This window comes from Chiloscyllium punctatum, chromosome 48, assembly GCF_047496795.1.
Source record: "Chiloscyllium punctatum isolate Juve2018m chromosome 48, sChiPun1.3, whole genome shotgun sequence".
NCBI lineage: Eukaryota > Metazoa > Chordata > Chondrichthyes > Orectolobiformes > Hemiscylliidae > Chiloscyllium > Chiloscyllium punctatum.
Window position 1 is genome coordinate 37,741,488 of NC_092786.1, and position 22,975 is coordinate 37,764,462.

At 38.4% G+C, this 22,975-nt stretch overlaps 1 protein-coding gene across 4 annotated transcripts in view; it reads right to left on the reverse strand.

Moving 5' to 3' along the window:
* The window catches only part of prtga (protogenin homolog a (Gallus gallus)), a 118,502-nt gene extending 95,777 nt beyond the window's left edge, over positions 1-22,725 (reverse strand). For 3 of the 4 annotated variants that reach the window (XM_072564981.1, XM_072564980.1, XM_072564979.1), the window contains exons 1-2: positions 22,568-22,725; positions 19,070-19,372 (exon numbers count right to left, since the gene is read on the reverse strand). In XM_072564981.1, the coding sequence (XP_072421082.1) occupies positions 19,070-19,372; positions 22,568-22,634 (370 nt within the window). In that variant the 5' untranslated portion in view covers positions 22,635-22,725. The remainder of the gene's footprint in view (positions 1-19,069; positions 19,373-22,567) is intronic. The other variant, XM_072564982.1, reaches the window with a different exon arrangement.
* Between the last annotated feature and the right edge of the window lie 250 nt (positions 22,726-22,975).

Below are 22,975 nucleotides of genomic sequence, written 5' to 3' on the forward strand. Positions count from 1 at the left end.
TGGGCCACAGGGCAGTGGGGTTGATTGGTGCAGGTAGCCCAGAGATGTTCCCTAAACTATCTCCACTCACTGACAATGGACACGTGGATAGGAGTACTGGAAGGTTACAATAATTACATTATATATCTGCACAGGACCTTTCTATTAACATGCGAGGGGAAAGAAAATTTAAGAGACAAAATTTCTTTTAAATTTTTAATGACTCAAAAAAAAAGGGTAGTCACCAACCTACTTTCTATAATAGAATCACAGAATCAGAGTCCTACAGCACAGAAAAAAATCCCTTTGGCCCATTTGAATCTACGCCAGTCAAAAACCACCACCTAGCTATTCTAATTCTATTTCCCAGCACATGGCCTATAGCTTTGTATGCCTCTTTTATAAAATTTGGTTACAGAATCTTACTTTTGTCAATATCAGGTGCATAGCTCCTTGAAAATAGAGTCGCAGGTAGATAGGATAGTGAAGGCAACATTTGGTATGCTTTCCTGTATTGGTCAGAGCATTGAGTAGAGGAGTCAGGAGTTCATGTTGCGGCTGTACAGGACGTTGGTTAGGCCACTTTTGGAATATTGCATCAATTTTGGTTTCCTTCCTATCAGAAAGATGTTGTGAAACTTGAAAGGGTTCAGAAAAGATTTACAAGGATGTTGCCAGGGTTGGAGGATTTGAGCTATAGGGAGGCGCTGAACAGGCTGGGGGCGGTTTTCACTGGGAGCGTCAGAGGCTGAGGGGTGACCTAAGAGGTTAATAAAATCATGAGGTGCATGGATAGGATAAATAGACAAAAGTATTTTCCCTGGGATAGGGGAGTCCAGAACTAGAGGGCATAGGTTTAGGGTGAGAGGGGAAAAGATATTAAAGGGACCCAAGGGGCAACTTTTTCCACAGAGGGTGGTGCATGTATGGAATGAGCTGCCAGAGGAAGTGGTGGAGCCTGGTACAATTGCAGCGTTTAAAAGGTATCTGGATGGATATATGAATCAGAAGTGTTTTGAGGGATATGGGCCAAGTGCTAGCAAATAGGAGTAGATTAGGTTGGGATATCTGATCGGCATGGACAAGTTGGACCGAAGGTTCTGTTTCCGTGCTGTACATCTCTACAACTCTGTGACTCTAAATATTTAGATGTTATGAGAGTTTCAGCCTCTGCCATCGTGGCAGGTAATGTATTTCAGATTCCCAACCACTCTTTCTGGCCCCTCAATTTTATACATCTCAGTCCTGGTCTACCCAATCTCTCTTTACAAAAGTCTCGAGCCCAGGCAACATCCTGATAAAACTCCTGTAATGCAAACACATCCCTCCTATGTGGATTCCAGAACTGCATACTACACTCTAGCTGTGAGCTAACCAACATTTTATGTCCAGCATAACCTCCTTGCTCAAACTGTCTGCTTTGGCCAATAAAGACAAGTATCCCATTTGCCTCCTTGACCATTTGATGTAATAGCTCTGCAACCTTAAAGGGTCCAGTGGATGTACACATCTGATCTTCATTCCCAGGGTCCTATTGTTCATTGCGTATTCCCTTGTTGGGTTTGTGTTGCCTAAGTGCATCATGCACACTTATCCCAGTTGATTTCCATTTTACAACAATCAGCCTATCTGACCAACCCATCTCTATCCCCTTGTAATCAAACACTATTCTCATGTTTTACCAGTCCACAAGTTTGCAAATCATCCATGACTTATTGATCAAGTCCTGAATGGGTTTATTCTGAAATCAAATTATGTAACTAACTTTTTCTTGTATAACCTTTGAGCTGATAAGAAAGAACATTTCTTCAAGGCTCATATTATTTGGTTTAGACAAGTTGGATCATATTTTAGTGCAACTGCTGGTTTAAATTGCAGTAAAAGTTTCCTTACTGATAAGAAAGCAACAAAGTGGAAACTTGCAACATTGAATTTCTCTAGTCAGCACCCATAATAACATCTTCAAAAGACATACACATTCAGCAAGTAGTGAATCATGCATTTGTATATGCTTTTTAAAAAAAAAGGTCACTGGAGCTTAGTGAGAATAGTGCAATGAATTTAAACAATTTAAAAAGCATTTTTGACTCAATACTGTTTAGTGATTAGCTCTAATCAATTTCTACCAGTAGCTTCAATTTCAGAATCAAAAACAGAAAATGCAATGTTAAAAGAATATGAAGAATATACCATCAGTCTTTGTGTTCACTTTTACACAACACACATGATCAAAAACCTACAACTTCTCCGTTTGTTCATCAATTATTGAACAGCAGCTTCTAAACAAAAAACAAATCTAATTCACAGATCAGTGCTGTCAGCTAATCCAATGGTAGAGCAAGGGCTATGGAATGAAAACTGGCTTATGTTGCCCTCCTCTTGCTATTCAGCAACTCCTGATGAAAGGGCATTTTTATATATTGGGGAAAGACTGAGCTGTCTTAGCCCTTGCATCAAAAGATTACCAATTAGCAATAATTATTACTGTATTATGAAGAAAAACTGCAGAAAGCTACAACATAGAGGGGCTTAAAAACAAAGCTGGCACAAAGGTAAATCAGGAAGGCTAATGGATTACTGGCCCTCATTCCAAGGGGGTTGGAGTACAAGAGTAAAGTTTAACTGCAACTTTACAAGATGCTGGTGAGACCAGATGTGGAGCGGAGTGTTTTGGTTCTCTTACTTAAATGCAAAATATTTCATTGGAGGCAATTCAGAGAAGGCTTACTAGGATGATCCCCAGTATGGAGGGATTATCTTATGAGCAAGGTTTAATTAAGTTGGGATGCTACTCATTGGAGAAGAACGAGGGATAATATCATTGAAACATATAGGATTCTTAAGGGGCTTGAGAGCGCAATTGTTGAGAGGATGGTTCCCCTCAGGAGTCTAGAATTGGAACAAAAGGGGTGTCAATTTAAGAGTGAAATGAAGAATTTCTTCTCGGAATTGAGCATCTTTGGAACTCCTGGCCGCAGATAGTTGAGAGGTAGATTCCTTATTAGCCTTAAATAAGGTTTCTTAATCAGGAGGGGACATTTAACATTACAGGGAAAATAAAGGAAAGTGAATGCAAGGAATGGTTCACCTAATATCCAAATGACAGAGAGCAGGCAAGGGGCTGAATGGCCTACTCCTGTTCTTATTTCTTATAGTCTTATAATAAGGGCTATCCTTAAACATTATCCTGGAAAAATAGGCAATAGAAAAATATTAGCAAAGGAATTTACCAAAACAAAATCTCAAGTTGTTAATATGATCTCTTAACAACCAGAACAAAGTTTCTGAATCACAATGCGAATCTAGTCATCATTGTTGAACACCTTAAATAAATCAAATTAAGCAACACACAAAAAATATTATAGAAAAATAATTATTGTAGATCATATTTCATCTAAAGATGCTTGTCACGCTCATTCAAAAAAAAAGGCAGGAGGTTAAATGGTTGGATCTGCCTTTAAATGCTCATTAGGTCGACTGGAAGGAAAAGCTAGCATCTCTTTCTTCAGCAGCTCATAAGTTTCGCTTGAGTGAAACCTACATCAGAGAGAATGAAACTATCTGCTGCCACAGCACTTCAGAGCTGACAAATGACACCGCTGATAGATTGTTCCTTAAATCCAAAATCAGTGCTCTCAGCAGTAACATGTCAGCCCTCCCTGGAAAATAGAAACCAATTGGATAAGCAAGTGGCAGGAAACGGGATCCTTAAAATAAACTATTTATTTCAACAATGAATGCCTCCTTTTAAAAATAAAAAAATTCATACAATACGCATGCCCAAGAGCACCTTTTTAAAAAACCTGACAAATTCATCTCCCAGGAGTTATTCAACTCTAAGTTACTTTAGAAAAGAAAAAGGAGCAAAAACGAGCAAAAATGAGAAATTAATCATTGACAACTATCCACTTCTAAACCAGTGGCCAAGCAGCACACACTGCCATTGAGATTTATTCAGGCTTAACAAAAGGGGAAAAAGCAACTTGCTTAGCTACCATCTGCAAAGATCAATAATATACATCAGCATTAGTCTGAACACTAAGCAAAACATCAACTTCATCAATGTTACACAAAACCACATTCTTAACACAAAACCACATCTGTGATCATTCAACATGAGCTTCTAAAGAAAACGTAATGACTATTTTTAATATTTATGCACACACACACTTGGCCAATGTCCAGAGAAGATTGTTAAGAATGTTGCTTCAAGAATCAAAAGATATTTCTACTGAAAGAATAACTTGACAATTTACTTCCATTCTCTAGCAAGCTTTAAGCAATTTCTAAGTTATATATTCAACCTAACTGAATGTTAAGAGTAATCCAATTTTTTTTTACAAATCAGAACATTGAAATACTTGGATCAGTTTCTGGTCAATCTGTGATGATGTGCCTTGACAATTAGTTTTGAGATTTATATTAAAATCAAGTGAAATTCAGTCCCAATTCTGGTCTTTTACAAAGTTTTGATCATTACATTTGGAAATTTAATCGAATTGTTGAAAAAGATGCAACCAGTGGCTTGGCCAACATTCCTCATTTCTGAATAAAATGTAACTGGAGTTTGCTTTTGAGCAGAAATAGTCCTTCAGTCAGTACTTCATTCATTCATGTTTGCTTTTTCAAATCTCCCCTGAAGAATAACCACATCACTGAACAGTTTGATGAGAGTTTAGCAATTCAGCTTGTTGACCTCAACCACATCCTAGATTATATGGTTTTAAATCTTATGTAGATCTTACAATTTAATTTGGAGTCTGTTTTCATAAATCTGAAAGAATTACTAGACAGGCTACACTTTCTAACAGGTAAAGTTTCAGGAAAAGAATGCCCCACCCCATCTATCCCTGGTTGAGGGCAACTATAATGCATCATAAATAATTGGAGCTTAGATTAACAAAGTCAGTATAGAACAATTCTTTAAAGTTACACCTTCTTTATAGAGTTAGCAAATGGCATTTTATTCATCATGTTTCTGAGGAGTTGGTAAATGAGTTTAAGAAGATGGAAACAAAATCCAAAAGGACTGCAGATGCTGGAAATCAGAAACAAAACCAGAAATTGTAGGAAAAACTCAACAGCTCTGGCCCATCTGTGCAGAGACAGAGCTAGCATTTTGGATCCTGTGACCCTTCTTACAACTGTTCTGCATTGTTAAAAAGTAAAAAAAACACTTTGTTATAGACAGGAGGGGTCGCTTCACGATTTGAAAATTAGTTGTTGTAAGAATGCTACAACAAAATATATATTTTTTAAACTTTCCTAGTTAAAGACAAAAATTGCTTTCAGCATTGACTCTAACATCAGAAATGATTTACCATTTTTAAAAAGGAGACAATACAAATTTGTCATAAGTATTCATATCACAGTTTCCAGTTCACAAATGATAATTCTTCATGAAGTCTTTATTACAAGCAGTTGATTTGGTAAACACAGTGTATTTTGACTCCACTTTTCCATTTCATTATAAATAGATATGACCAAACAACATTGGACAGAGCTCAGTATGCTGACTTTTAGCACTCTGCTTTATGAGCACCACTACCTAAAGTCCAGCACACTTACTGCATAAGCTCAAGATATTGCATTTTCCTGACTGCAACTGAGTTAATTCTGCAATGGAATACAGCCTGATCTTCCACAAATCTGAGCTGGCTCAGAAGGGTCATTTTGTCACTTCACATGCAAATCGCCATAAACCTACAGCATGCTGTGAAGAAGGAAAATGAGAGACTGGCAAACAGGCACAGAAAAATAGTCCTCATGTATGATCAGGCAAAAATTGGGAACTTATCTTTTGCTAGTTAATTGTTCCTGCTCAATCACAGATTCTACCAAAATACCTATGATTTATGATTAAGCGAGTCATTAATAGCCTTCTTTGAGAATTTTAAAACTTTTAAATTTGTTTATAAAACAACAAAGCCACCTAAATCAAACAGCATCCTTTTTCTAGCTTGAGCGCGTTTCTTAAAAACTGATTCATTCTGCAAAAAAACAGTACTGAAGGAACGAATGTGTGGGCGGAATAAACTAAATTAAATCAGAGATAGATGGAGCTGATAGTTTGTTGCTAGGATAGTTAGCAAAGCCTGCTAGAGTGTTCATTGACCACTGCCAAAAGATAACAAAGCCAATTCTCCCATGAATAGCCTGGCCCCAGAACCGAGAGGTCATCGGGCAGTCCCTGCAAAAGGCTCTGTGGCAGTTCCTAAGTTTTCAGGTTATTGTGCTGGGCATGCCATCATTTTAAGATGTCAATACTTTGCCACAGGGACAGGAACCAACTTTCCTCGAGCTCTTTTGTTCAAGAGAAAACATTTTAAAAAAAAAAAAATTCTAGTACCATTCAAACTAATGGCATTTTATTTTATTGAAAACACAATGTAAAATGAAATAATTTTGATCTTTGAGAATTTTGCTCTCGTACACTAGGTTTTACCCACTTCGATTTTTTTTTCCTCACATTCATTATGGTGTAGAGACATATCTATAGACCAAAGGAACAGTATAACACTGCTGAGGTACAAGAAAGATAAATTTACAAGATTTAGTCGACAATTAGCTTTAATAGCTAGATCAATTACAGTAACTATGGTCTTTAGAAAACTAAAACTCTCAATTTCCGCTGTCCAGTATGCCTTGCTTAAAACACACTGCATATTTTCCAGCTCATGTGTTAACATCCTCAGACAGCTCTTCCACAAACATACAAATAACAAACCCCTCAAGAAAAACAAAATGATGCTGCCACTTTTTTCAAAATAAATTGTAAGTGAAATTACTTTTCACATCATAGGAGAGATCACACAATGATGCAGTAGATGGTCTCAAATGCAATTTTTCTTCCCAAAAAGCTTCCACATATGTAGAATTGAGCTTAGTGACCCAGAAATTCAGCACTTCTGACAGCGATGGGTGAGGGAGAGCAGTTGTACCAGAAGCCACCCATACGGATTGCTGTCTAGTGATAAAATTACACACAGGTTTTGCACAAGAATGGGAACAGAATCACGAACTGTCAAACTGAAACAGCCTATCAGCTCATACGCAAGAAATGCCCACAGGGAGAGACAGCAGAGGACAGACAGAGCCCATGGGACTCGTTTCAAATCTTCAAGACTGATAGGTAGAAAACTTGAGACTAGATTCTGTGCCGCCAAAGCAGAAGCATTTATAACATTGAAGTATTCCCATCACTTGATTCACATTTCTAGCTTAATATTATACATAGTTAAATGTTAAAAACTTTTTTCTCTCTATAGATGCTACCGAACCTAAGTATATCTAGTATATTGTTGATACTGGAGATCAATAAAATTTAGAAGATGCACTTTGTAACACTAGCACTTTAAATTTAGGTAGTCCACAAGAAGTGCAGCTAGCATATTAAGATCAGAGAGTCACTTTATTTCAGATAATGGAGACACTCAAAGTTTCATTGTAACTCACTGTTAAGTATAACTTTCATTAGCCCAGTTTCTTCCCACTCATTCAAACATACTCAACATGACCTATATCAGTATTTTGAAGTAACTTAATGCTTTGTATGTTTGGCTCCAAACAAAGAGGTTGCCACTTAATTAATAACTTTATAAGAATTCATTAGTAGCCAGATTCCAAAATGCAGGAAGATAACATCCAAAAAAAAAGCAGCTCAAAAGGCCAATGACTGATTTAACAAAGCTTGACGTTTCCAGTTTTTGCCCATGGCTGAATGACATACACAAGCTTTATACATAAAATGATGAATGCCTGTCATTGTGTAGATAAACTCAATGACTGCTATTGAAGTGGAGCAGTGATAACACAAGTTATAGCCTCGGGGCTATGTTACACTTATTAGGCCAACAATGGAAAGGGCTTTGTGCGAAAACTACAAATTAAAAATGGGTACAGTAACTCAAATTCTCTGTTAAGCCAATGTTTTGCTGCTCAAAAAAAGATGTAACCATAAATGCCAGTTAAGAAAATAAGCTTCACCATCAATGAATATTCCTCGTAAACATTTTCTGAAATCTCACATTTTTGCCAAAACGTCAGCATCCTAAACGGAAGCCATTTTTCCTGACGAGGCCAAAAGGTTATACTGATTAAATGTCAATAACCCCATCAGTGTTTGAAATTCACAGCAACCTGATAGCCAGGCTACTAAATTGTATTTCTTAGTTACCCTGCTGGCAACATTTGCTACGCATTCAAAAACTGCAGGAAGAAATACATCATATGGCAAACCTCATAATAAAATGCATCCAATTGCTTTCTCTTAAAACTATTTTAGAAAATCAGCAAAGGGAGAAAAGCTGAGAAATTCATCTACATAATTCATTGCAAAGATCAACCAAGCTGTGAGTTGATAATGTTTATAAGTATTAGTCAAGCTAGAAATAGAAAACTCAAAGTGAATGCACATTTTCACACAGTACAACTAAATCCAGGCTAATGTAACAAAAAAGTAATGAGATGATATCAAATGTGAATTGGCATTACCATTTTTACTAACTTATAAGTTTAGTGGGCTATCTACTAGTCCAACACCAACAGAACATTATGTTACTAATGAAAATTGAGTTTTATTTTTTGATGCAGATTCATTAAAGGACTCCCAAATTATACAATGGGCTTAAATGCAAGTTAAACTTCCTAACACAACCTAACTAGATTATATTTACAGCATCCGTTAAATTTTCGTTTCCTATTCTACCCATCTTCTTAGCCCAGAGGGTAAATTCAGCAGTAAATCTTCAGTCACACTCAAGACTCAACTGGGCAGTTACAAGCTTGCACCTCTAGAAGCGGAGTTCACACTGCCCAAACTCATTTGACTGACCATTTTTGGTCAAGACTGGAGACTTTCATCCCATTAGTCTAGGGGAGATGCAAATTCAAGTCCCAGGAGGTGAAAGGTCCCATATGTCGTCTCACTATTTAGTGTAAGCTGGATTTCAATATAAAACCACTCTCCAGATGAGTTTTCAGTCTTCCCTTTTGCTGTTCTTTCAGATTGACATGCGGAGCAGCACATTTGTATAGGTACCAGAAGCCTCCTTATACATTGGCCAAGTAGCCATTCTTTCAGTAACAGTCTATCACAGCAAGTGTCACAACCAAATCAGGAGATTTTAAAAAGACATATCCAAACCAGACACCCAAAATTTCACTTCTGGGGCCATGGTGCACCTTTTCCTCTCTTTAGTCTTCGGCTACCAACAGTGCTAGCATAAAACTGTCAGGTGAGCAAAGAAAATCCAAATAATTTAATGCAACTGCAAATAACAATGTTCAGACACACTATTCATCCACAAGTGAGGTTTTCTGCAGAGTATGACTTAAGATTGAAATTATACCAGCTGCCATATCACAACTTCATGATGCTTAAGACCTCATTCTTCAGCCGATTTAGTATTATTCCATTAAAATACAAAACCCAATTAAGCTAGAATAATGTATCTTTTTAACCACTTGAAAATATTATATACAAGCAGATTCAATTAACCATGCTTCTCCTTCAAATAGGAAAGGCTACCTCACCATAATGCTTCCCAAAACTATTTCAGGCATTTCCTGAGAGCTTTCTTTCTGGAGGTGTTGCTCAATTATTAGTTCTTTTAAAAAGATTTATTTAAAAGCTTGCAAAAGAAGTCATTTATAAATGACACTGCCTTGAGTCGCCAACATTAATCTCCCTTCAGGCAGTGTACTTTGTTGTGCTTGCATTGACAAAGTGAAGACCTTGGAGAGGTGGTAGTGTTTTGGCAAGGGGGGGGGGGAAAAAGGAGGCACGCAAGTAGAGTCAAACCAATGTATGAAATAGTCTTTAAAGTTGCATCATAGTCCAGTTTTGAAAAATGTCACTGATACTATTTCCACATTAAGCACTATAAGTGACTATGAAGAACATAATTCTTCAAAGATAAAACAACCGAGGGCACAGAGGAACCCATCATTAACAAAAAGGGAAAAAAGGGAAGCTCCTCAATGTTAAGTTGGAAAAAAGTAAATCTTGACCCTGTATAAGGCCTGCTAAAACATACCTCCTCCTCCTCACCAGTCAAGTGTGGAGTTCAGCAGAAACAACACTACTTTGGGTTTCAAAACTGAAACAGCTGACCAAGCCAAGTAATCTCAGTATCATTTACCAAGAATCCAAAAAAGAGGTTGTTCTAAACTGATCAACATCGGAGGCGGGGGGTGAGGGGGCAGAACAGTGGCAATGACAGAGATAGAATTGTAACATAGGTATCCTCCTGCTTTTTATCTTTTTAACATGGGTTCAAATTCAATATATTGAAGGTCGCCTTTGATGGCATGAGGTCCAATGAGAAATGATGGAGCTACTTCAATTCAAATTCTAATCAAAGAAAAGGGAAAATTAGTATAATGCTGGTGAAGTAAGGTAAAGTAATACTGTTAAGTTAAACAGAGGCAAAATAAAAAGCTAGTGCCGAAATGGAGGTATTGTCTCAGGCTGCAGTGCAGATTCTGTCCAGGTGCCCACCTTTCAAATCCTGACAGATACAATTTACGGACCACAAGAAAAGCAGGTTAAACATTGCAACGATGCAGCCATAGCTACTTAACAAGATGAAAAAGAGAAACAAATTGGTGTAAACGTTAAGAAATCTGGCCCAATAGTACCAATTGTCTATAATTCCACAAAATCCATCTTTCTAAACATTTCACATAGACAGCATATTCCAAACACTAATCATTTAAGAGGAGCAAAAACCAGGAGAAAGAAAAAAGGAAAGAAACATGTTCTTTTGGTGAGTTTTCATGTTCTTTCACACCCCCCCCCCCCAACAGGAAGGGGAAAGTTTTGTATCTTCCATTAAGCACCCAATTGTCCTAAAGGGAATCAGATTTGCTATTACAACAAGCAGGTGCGACTGACTCGTCTTCACGTTTAATCTAATATCCCATTTACACACCAGCTGCTAATTTGGTTTGCAGTACATACACACACAGCTGGCTTGAACTATAGAACCATCACATATAGAAAGCAATTGGTTTACTGACTTTTATTTTGGACTGGTTTTCAAAGGAACCAATGCCTTCACTGCTTTGTATCGAATTGAAATTATTCAGCTAGTTTCAAATATTTGATTCAAAACAACCATCATTACACAACACTACAGTTTAAATGACTGGAACAAATCATACCAAATAGACCAATAAATTATTCAATTCAACTCCAAATCAAAAGATTAAAAATATGACACTTTAAATGAGATAAAGGCACGGAACTGAATGAACAAGAACACGTTTATCACAGATTTTTTTCACTCCCAACTGAAACTTTATATCAACCAGAATGGACAGAAAATGATGGAAATATCTCGAGGTCTTAGTAGCATGTGTGCAGATAGAAACGGAGTTAACATTTTGAATTGTTAACCTTTTATCAGAAGTCATTTGTATTGCTTCTTACTCCGCTTGATTGAAACAGATGATTCTTCATTCAGAAAAACAAACTGCTGGAAAATCTTAGCAAGGCTGGCAGCATCTGCCAAGAGAAACCAGACTTAATATTTCAGGTCCAGTGACCCTTCTGCAGAACACAGATGCTACTAGGCCTGCTGAGCTTTTCCAGAAATCTGAAACAAAACAAATTGCAAGTTCTTTTCATTTTATTTTTATCCAGTGGATTTTCCATTAAAACAGGAATTGGATGATTAAAAGACAGGAAGAAGGTGAAAGTTGTTCTCCATTTCTTGGTAAAGCAATCAGATGGAGATCTCAAATGTGCTGTGATATCATAAGACAAGCCCCAAACTGCGCCACATGAAAATACAATCTAAGCAAATTCACATTAAAAGTCAAAACAGCAAAGGAAGCCATGTGGCTAACTGACGTTATTCTCACTTTACTCACTACTGAAATCCAGTCATTCCTACAAGTCGTTCTGCTGGAACGCACGTTTTCATTAATGCAAATTCGCTGTAACACATTTGATGAATTGGGGACAGTGTTTCTAAAGCGCAAACATTCAAACTGTATTGGCTATAACACAATAAGCACTGTTCTGAAAGCACCATTTTTCTATAATGCAGGGTTGCTGTACTCCTACAGCCCTGCAAGTTTACTTCCCTTAAATGCCCAGCTAATTTCTCTTTCAGATCACTTATATTAGACATTACTGCAATCTTAAAATCTCCTATTCTTTTAAAGAATAAAAGGTTTCTTTTATGAAACTAACAAACAACTTGACTCACTTTGACAATTGATAGATAGCAATCTAACCTTTTAAAAATTTTGAGGTTTGTGCCCAAAATAAATAATGCCAAATACATTTGCCTCAACCTTGTCTCAACCTACATACTGTACTGTGATCAATGCTGAGAAACTCTCAGCAGGATCAAAAAAGTGCCACTTTCCACCATCCATAGGGTCACATCCAGTTTTATCCAGTTGCTTCAAAACTAAGAGTTTTACGATTGCATACTAGCCTCTGAAGTGCTGGGTCTAAACTGCCCCAAAACCATTTCAAATGCAAATCTGAAGCTTGATGACATCATGCTTAATCCATATATGCTAACTTTGGTCAGCAAAATTAAAGCACAACAGGGTAGGAGACACTGTACAACAGAATAAGGATTGTCTAGCAGATAGAAAAATAGTCAGAATAAAAACGGGTCACCAACACATTAGCAGGCTGTGACTAGTGGGATACTGCAAGGATCAGTACTTGAGTCAGCTATTCACAAGGTGTGTCAATGATTTGGATGTGGGGACCAAATATAATATTTCAAAATTTACAGATCATACAAAAGCTAAGCAGGAATGGGTCTTGTGCAGAAATGGCTTCAGGAAGTTTTGGACAGGCTCAGTGAGTGGGTAAGAATGTGGCAGATGGAATATAACATGCACAAATGTGAGATTGTCCACACTGGTAGGAGGAATAGGGTTCCTGACAAATAGATGTGTAGAGTTTATCTGAAATGGCAAGAGGTTGTAAAATGTAGGTGCACAACAGGTCAGAGTGCCCTTGTCAATATATCACTGAAGGTTAATATGGAAGTTCAGAAAGTTGTTAGGAATGCTAAGAGAATGTTAGCCTTTAATGCAAGAGGATTTGAGTAAAGAAGCAGAGAAGCCTTGCTTCAAGTATATAGAAGCTTGGCTAAACCAGACCCAAAGCACCATATGCAGCTTTTATCTCATCTCAGGACTGCTATTACTACTAAAGGGAAAGGTTCACCAGATTTGTTCCCAGGATGGCAGAACTGTCCTATGAAGAGAGACTGTGCAGATTATTCTCTTGAATTTCAAAGAATGATATGCGATCTCATTCAAACCTGCAAAATACTTAAAGGGATAGACAGCATAGATGCATGTAAGATATTTCCCCTGTTTGGGCAATAAAGAACCAGGGGTTACAATTTAAAAATTAGGGGAATGTCCTTTAAAGACCAAGATTTTCTTTTGTTCAGAAGGTGATGAATCTTTGCAATTCCTGACTTGTGACAGCTATGGTAGTTCAGTCTCTGAGCATGTTTAAAACAGAGAGAGAGTGACAAACTTTTGATCACCAATAGCATAAAGGGTTATGCAGATAGTGTGGGTAAAAAAAAAAATCACTGAATACTTCATCAACCGTGATCATGTTAAACGGCACAGCATACTTAATTGGCTGAAGTGGTTTACTCTTGGTCTAATTTTCATATTAAAAATATGAATGCACAGTCAATTTCAAGTTCCTGGATTCCATCATCTTTGCTTTCTCAACTTTCTTCTGAACCAAAATCGGGACATAACTTTGCCAGGGACCCTAAACAGAGATTGGACTGGGACAGAAATAAAAACGATCAGCCTAATTCCTGATCTGAGCTACATCTAATGACGGAATCTCTAAGTGACAAATATTCTGCAAGCATCCATTGTCTAAATACAACAACAACAACAACAAAAAAAACTTGATTAGCACCACCATCCATGTGGGTATCAAAAATCGTATCACAAGAATGCACTAACAGCAGAGGAACCCACTTACATGCTAAATATGATCAGATTTTTACATCAGTTGACAACACACACCTTTTGACTCATTGTTTTTTGTTTTGTGTGTGCGCTTAAACATTCTATTGCAGTACTGCAGGCATGATACGCTGCTAGAGGTCGAGTGTGGGGTGCTGGAAAAGGACAGCAGGCCAGGCTGCATCCGAGGAGCAGGAGAATCGATGTTTTGGGCATAAGCAATTCCTGCTAAAGGGCTTATGCATGAAACGTCAATTCTCCTGTTCCTCGGATGCTGCCTGACCTGCTGTGCTTTTTCAGCACCACACTCTCGACTCCAATCTCCAGCATCTGCAGTGCTCACTTTCTCCTACGCTGTCAGAAGTGCTTCCTTTCAGATGAACCATTAAAGCTAACATCTTGCTTCTCACACAAAACTGTTTTGCAAAAAGAAGTAGAGCGCTTTTGGTGGTGTCCTGGTCAATACTAATCAGAGACAGATTATCTGGTTATTATCACATTGCTGTTTGTGGGAGCTTACTGTGTGAAATTGGCTGCTGGATGTCATACATTATAACAGTAATTACACTTCAAGAGTATACTTTGCTGCAAAACATTTTGAGACATCCTCAGATAAAAAGGTGCTACATATTGCAAGCCTCTTAAAAAATACAGAAAAAGTACAAAAACCCTGAAAAAGATTTTGTGATTTTGAACATATCTTTGTTATGGAGTTCTTAGTTTTAGAAAAAGCTTTAAAAAAGGGGGAATCCTGGATTATCCAGAGTTGAATGCTTCTGTATTAAGAATCCCTTCTACACACTAGGGACTAAGCAACTGTTTTCTTTATCCTATGTTACAATAACAGTGTCAAAAATTCCCTTCTTACACACTCTAGATGCTGAGCAATTTGGAATCAGATTTAAGCTGCCATTCAAACATTTCAATTTTTTATATTTCACAATCGCTTTTCTATTCCTGGTCAAGTACCGAGTGTTACTTCAAACAGTACCCCCTCAATCTTACAGCAACGTATTTCAATTCATATTAAGAGGTTTCTTTTCCACATTTCTCTTTAATCATCACCTTGATTGTCCTGCACATAATCAATAGGTCCAGCTGCTAAATTATGGAGATCTTAGAATCCCTGCACAAACAGAAGCAAAAGAGAAAAGATCCCTTTTATTTAGGATAATCAGAACAGACAATGGGACTAGAATGAATTCTTTTCACCAGCCCGTTGAAGTATTAGAGTGTAAAACAATTGCAGGACCAGAACTATCCTACGCTTCAGCAAGTTGCCTTGCAATAAAACACTACAATTTAGGCACTTAGTAACACAGGGAACTTTTGGCAGGATACTAAACAACAAAAAAAAAGGTGGCAACATGTTCAGGAGATACAGTCCCTTCACCATCACCCACTTCACCCACATCCATTTCTCAGGTATGTGCAAATTTCATGGGCTTCTGGATAGAACCTCCAGCACAAAGATAAAGCTAACCTGTTAAAAACCCACAGATCTTTATAACCTAGTCAGTTTGAATATGCCAGATTACTAATCCATAACATGACTAAATAACAGCAACACATAACAACAGATGTTAAAGAATTCAATGACGACTGCAATGTAATGAAAGATAATTAAAATGTCTGAATAGTAAATTCCTATTTGGAGATCATTAGGGAAAAAAAATTTTGCCAACAAGCTTATTCTTGTCAGAACAGTATTATGATTAATTCAAAGTAGGTGCATTTACTGATTTACATGGCAATGCCCATACACACAGGATTCAAAGGTGCTCATGCATCCAAAATGGTATCCAAACTGAGACAAGGCAAAATGCACAAAGCAGTTCAAAGTAGCATACACATTAATAATTTCTTTGTGTGAAATAACTTTAAAATGTTGGACAAAATTTCAAACGTCCATCTTCACAATTTAAAAAGGAGAAAGGTAATCTCAACAGGAATAACAATCCTATCACAAAAAGAAACACTGAATTAAAACAGAGACTGAAAGAGAAGGTGAAGCCTTAGATGATCAAATACAAAATATAACTTCAGTTTCTAGCCACACCAACCAAAAGTTGTATTGATATTTATCTAAATGTATTCCTTTGAAAATCACTGAATGTTGGGTAAACTTAAACTCCACAATTTTCAGTTCTTGTTCTACAAAGGCATGACATCCTTCCTTCCCCAGAAGTACACATATTTGTTGTGTACTGTAGGTACAGTCAGAGCTTGCAAACTGATTAATATATTCTAAAGTAATTTTAGCAGGTTGTTGAAAACATGCTAGTTTCCTCTTAAATCACAATCAGGCTTACTTTTAAAAAAAGGGAAAAAAAAGTCCTTCTTTGTCCTGAACATATTACTTATCAGTAGCAAAGTACTCTTCACTTCTGATCTTACTCAGACCTGAAGCAACCCATATGGGCTTTCAATTGTTTAGTTTACATTTTCCCCAGCAGGGTGCCCCACAAAGAACACAGCAGCAGTGAAAAGAACTTCCTATTGTCTCCTAGTTAAAAGACAGAAAAAAAATCTATTAAATGTATAGCGTTTTCTTTATATCTTAATTTCCTTAATCATTGGTGCTCAAGAAGTTACTTTAAGCAATTCCAAGAAAGTAAAATTAGCTAAATTCCTTAATGCACGGATGAATGGCAGAAAACAGAGCCTTGAGGGTTTCAGAGTTAGAAACTGTCCCTAAAGACCTGCTGTGATGTCCTTATGTGATAAGGCTCCACAGTAACACTAAAGGCAAGGCATACGATTCCTTGCATTCCTCAAGAACAATTCCTGGCAATCACAAACTTTGTGGAGAAACAACATGAAAGCTATGGACAATGAATAAGGGTCATCTGCTCTTTATCACAGGGCTAAACCTCATCCTGCATAGCCTCTAACCTTTTAACCCAAAGAATTCTTAATTTGCACATGAATAATCAATTTCTCGGCCATGGCACAAGTATCAGCTTTTAGTTTCTAACTTTGGAATCAGTGACACCTCCCAGTGTGGTCAGGTCTAACAATTCTCGAATAGATTAAGACTTTTAAATATCATACCATAAGTTGCATGTGAGATAACAGGACAACCTCTCTGGCCAATACTTACAAAATACACTTTAGAAAGAAAGCTCCTGCACCTTACTACCAGCTCTGGTTCAGAATAAATCTTATTTCTCCAACTAAAAAGTAAATTTCACTGCTTGCTTTACAAGTGTTTTGTATGCAACTGCAAACTTGCAGACAATACTTTAACAGCTTCCTTGGAAATATGGATTAAAGAGACTGTACATGAATACTGTAATGGAATTGATTTTTCATCGAACAAAAAAAAATTGTGAAATAATGCAAATTTCTAAATTACAAAGCCTGCTGAAACTCTGGCCGAACCAATGCAATCTAAGTTCTTTGAAAGATTAACAGTACCCTACAGGATTATGATCAACACAATGTTAGTTTATTTTCCCTCTAATACTCACTTGAAGTTGATAATGCTCAGGTAGTAGTCCATAGGTGCCAACAAACCTGCAACATCTCATTGAAGTGGTCAATCTTCAACTAAGAGGCTAACAAATTACATTCAGGAGGGAGAACCAACACAATTATTTCTTCACTTTCCATTAGCATTACTGAATACCTTGGTTGGAACCCTCAAATGAGAACTGCTAACTTTGCTAGACCAAGGATTAAATTTTATGTAATTTAAGCACTAATACTGAAAAAGTTTGATAGTCAAAATAAAAACTATAACAAACATTACCTTTAAAACTCAGGTGATCATAGCTAGTTATAATTATATTAAAACACAATTAACCCATACCAGCAAAAGATGAATTATTTTCAAATCCCAGTGAAATTACAGGGGTTAAAACATTGTGCAAAGTTTCAAAAGGAATAAAAATTTTAAATTATGATTTTTACCAAGGTGCAATACATACGCACCAGAAATAAGATCATATGACTAAAGACAGTCTACACAGTTAAGTTGTACTGAAAAAGGCAGTTACACAACTTTGGAAGTCTTTGCACAACATCTCTCTGCTTGTATCCCAACAATGTGGAGAAAACCAAGTCTGTGGTCAGCACTGCCACACAAGTATCACTGGATACTGGTGGACAACATCACATGACTGGAAACAATGAATGTAATCTTGTTACAGTACATCAAAGTACTTCATCACAGTCAGAAACAATTTAACATTTTGGGTCTTTTCATAGAATTAAATACACATCTTTCAGTATAACAAAGAAACATAAGGATCTAATAATGCAATTTCAATATCTGATTGAGACGAAATATCAGTGAATCAAGTGAAAAACTGCTTTGAAAGTGAGCAAGTAAACTTCAGTGGTATCAACATGAAAGATAGAAATAGCAAATTTTTGGATAACATTAAAATGCAGTAATTTTTAGATCCCTCATTTCTCAAGGAATGAGCAAAATATCATTTACTGCTCACGAGAAATAGTAAACAGCAGAAATTGGAATAGCCAATTTCTATGTGATAAGTATCAAATCTCAGCAACTTCTCCCCACAATTCTGTGTGTTCCAGAAGGTATGAACAAAGAAATTTGAGACCAACACCCAGAGACGAGGAGGAGGACAGAGAGGTGTACGCACACACAGAGGTAGGACAGAAAGATAGAGGTATACACACACACACACACACACACACACACGCTGTGTGGTCTTCCTACTGCCCTCACCTTAGTTTTAAGTGGGGAGCAGGTGAGGCCTCAACTGGCTTCCCCGCATCCCAAATGCAAAACATATTTGCAGAGTGCAGAGCAGTTAAGCATTGGGGAAAATCCAGCAGGATTCTAGTGAGGGTTGAGGTGAGCCTGCACACCACATCAGGAGATTCCCTCTCAAGACCTGCACTCTCAACGGTCCCTCTATTAAGACTTAAAAACCATCTCCTCACCCCCTTGAACACTATCATCCATACTATCCTTCTCCACATTTCACAATCAGGTTCTTCGTTAACAAACTTCAAAAACATCATACCGTTTCACATGACTGAAGATCCTAGAATCCTACTGATCTGAACTACATTTGCTAAATACAGATTTTCCCCAAAATAAATGCTGTCAGATTAAATGTGTAATACTTACTGGCCACTGAGAGGTGAGATTTCTGACTCAAAATGGCCCCATATTTGTTTTGAGCCAAACATTCATAGCAGCCTTCATCCGATCGCTCTCCTTTACGATGTTCAACCTCCGTGATGTAAAGAGATCCATTTGATAAGATGTATATCCGCTCATTATCAACTAATTTCTGGCTGTTTTTCATCCACACAATGGTAATTGGGAGCTCTCCACGAGCCTGGCAATCGAGAACCACAGGGTCTTTCCGCAACGCAATGACATCCTGGGGCTCCCTGGTGAAGAAAAGCTCAGAGAAGCACCAAACACCTGGAAAACAACACAACTCATTCCAAACTTAAGACCTCAAGTTTTCATACTATTATAAAATATAATGTTTGATAAATAATTTCTTCTCAATCCAGTAATAAAATTATGATCCAGGGGCATGGTGCCTTCAAGACAATTAAAGCAAAGCCAAGTTATTAAGAACCATTGTGTGAAATGGTGTATGATTATTGAAGTCAAATCTTAGATTGAGCTTTCACAACAATCTGACTGGAGTCAAAATAAATTCAAGACTTCCAATGATCATAAAGTGAATAAACATTGTAAAATGTATGTTTCATAATGTCTCACCTCAATTTCTTACTAATTCTTAGGGTGAAAGCTTCTATTTAAGACGGATCTTTATTCTGAATTCAAGAACCTCTAGATCATCCTTAAACAATCTCCAAGCCAGAGACTCAAATTCTAAAGCAAGATTTTGAGTCTTATCCATTATAATGGCAACCAAAGACAATTTGCTCCACCCAGGTAATCACAATCTAATTATACTCAGGGAAAAAAAAACTTGTAACCCCACTTTAACCAAATGGAATCCCAAAGCTCATACCACTAAAGTTCACTTGTTAGTTGTCTCGCTCGTAACTATGATACTGACAAAAATGTCATTTTCTCCATTAATTAAATCAAAATTACAAACTCTTCATATTATAACCACTATTAAAGTGGAAGGGGGTCTTCAGGGTTTCTCGTGTAATGCCCCCCAAAATAGGAAGTGAATTATTAATTTGATGATTTAATAGATACATTTACCCTACCAAAACATGAACAGCTATCCTACTAACAGTCTCGGTAAATAACGTTTATAATACTGCGACATCGTTCTGTGGCATCAAACACCACACAGATCCAAAGCAGCACTCGGGTTCAAAGGTTAAGCTTAACCAAAAATTAAGACGTCATATTTGAGAATACAAAATTCTGTGAATATCTCTAATTAGAGCGGAGGAGTGAAAAATACTTCTCAAACATGCACGAAAATACGTGGAAACTGTCACATCTACAGCGCCTTTCTGCGCAACGAGAAATACTACAAGTGCTGGATAGCACCTTGTGCTGAATTTCTAAACCTTCAAACGCTACAGAGTGTAAAACTAACCCGAGCACTAATCAATTCAAACAAATCGAGGTACACCGAAATGTGGGTGTTAAAATCACTACAGGGGTGCATTACAATGGTGGTAACATTTTATTGGGCTTTTATATGGAGCAGAAAACTCAATTAAGATCCGAATTAAAAGAAGAGCACTCTTGTAAAAGAGAGTATTATTATTTTGATTCTGAACACTGGGTCGATAGAAAGACTTGCTTCAATCTGAAGTTGCAACCGGTTGCTATACAGGGCGGACTTCGCACAAGATGTTTGCTAATTTTACAAGCTTGTCAAAAAGGAGCCTGAACAGGCGAAGTCGTAAAAGTCTGATTTTACGAGAAATCATTAGCAACAGGCTGTCCCTGTGTATCAATAAGCTCTGACCGCCGTTCTCCCCCCTCCCCACTTTGAGCCTTTTCTCCTGGTCTAAAACCCTGGCAAACCACGTGAGTAGTTCTAGTGTTGTACCTGCCTATCATATGTAACCCACTTGACCAACATACATTCCGCGAGGATAGCCAAAAGACATTAAAAAGAGGAAAATCAGAAACAGCATCATCCTAAATGTTGGTGTGATTTGACAAGGATTTCAAATATTTCTTCAGTCTGACAATCAACTCAAGTATGTTGACTCGTTGAGTAATGTGCCTATGACCCGGCAAAACAATTCATTCACATCAAATTCTTCGGTTTTTAGCAGCTTTTATGGTTCGACTGAAAATCTAGATTTTTTTTAAAAAAAGGATTAAAATTGAAGTCGAACTTCAATGCGTGAAAATCGATGTGCATGTCTAGTGGTCCCAGGGAAAAAAAATCCCAGAGAAATAACGTATTTTTAATTTGCCATATATTTGTCAGTATTATGGTGACAACAGAGGGGATCGGTTAGAGGTCCCGAGAGAATCTGCAGTACGTGATCGAGAAGAACTCCGATCAATTGATCAATCCCTTCCGTCAATACAGACACAGAATCTGCAGAGAGTCTGCTCTGCTCTCCCTCCCCCTCAAAACAAAACCCGACTTGAATTAATCAGTTCAGGTTCTGGGATGCAAATGAATCCTTCCGTTTAGGGACAATGTAACTCGGCAGGGGATCGCACCAACACTCATAGAAAGAGAGAACAACTTTGCCTTGGCTTTTTTTTCCTCGCTTGAAAAGGGAGGAGGGGGGGGGGGGGGGGCAGATATCATTCAGACGCCGGGCCACTTCTTCCAAAAACCAAAACGAAAATTGCTCATTTTCCAGTAGTAACATATTCATCGAATTGATATTTGGTATCAGCACCATTAAAGTCAAAATGTTGAGCGCTGCGCATCAAGTCACTTCACGGCTGGTATCAACCGATTTACTTATTTTAAAAGTGTATTTTTATAATATAAGTCCGAAATACCATAATTGGTCAAAAATTGAAAAAAAAGTCTTGGGGAACAGGAGCTAGCGTGGCCACGGACCCCACACTGTCGTGGAGGAAGGAGGGACCAAGAGAAGTGTGAGCCTCTTAAAAAAAAAGTGACTTATCGAAAGAAAAAAAACGAAATAAATAAATGCACGTGGGGAGCCGGAACCGATACCCTGTTGCAGCGGAGGACCGTGCTGTAGCGAGGCAACTTTTTCTTAAATAGCGTGTTTGAGAGGATTAATCATCGAGAGTACAGGAGGCGAAGCTCACTGGAAGGTGGTCAACACAAAAGCCAGGGGCTGAGTGCGGACACTGCCGGCCATGGAGTGAGTGGCTGCACTCACACACACACACACACACACACAGATGGAGTCCCTCTCTCCTCACCAACACACACCCTTCCCCCCACCAAATAAAAACACATTTCACCCCCACAACAAAACAAACCACTTCCCCTTCACTCCAATTCCCCACCGAGCCCGAAATCCCCCCACTCCGGATTCGAACTGAGGCCAGAGGAAGGAGGACATCAGCCTCAATGGGCCGGAGGAAAGGTGGCGGTTGGTGCGGGGGGGGGGGGGGGGGGAAGATGAGGTGGGTTAACGGACACTCGCCACTCCGGACATCAAAGCGTCTCCTCAATCCAACAACGAAAACAAAAAAATCAAAAACAAAAAAAAAACTCACCCGAAATAGGAAGCAGCAAAACCACCAGCGCTGTCCCCCAACAAGTTCTCCCGTGAAAAGTCGCCATTTAATCCACGGTTTCCTCGGTCATGCCAGAAGCCTTTTTCCTCCTCCCCCCCTCCCCTGTCCCCAAGCCCTGGCTCCGGCTCTCTGGAGCTGCAGCTCCCGGAGCCTCCGCCTTCACTCACTGCGCACTCTTTTCCGGCCGCGCCTGTGCACGCACGCGCGCGCGCGGTGGAGGGTTGTGGGGGGCGGGGGGCGGGGGGAGACGCTCCGGCCAGCCGCAACACCGGACCCCCGCGGCGGCCTCATCCGCGGCTGGGCGGTGCGCGCGCGCGCGACCTACTTTCGCACTGCCCCGTAGCCAACGGAGCAGCGGTCTCGCGGGCTGAGGGGGTGATCGGAAGG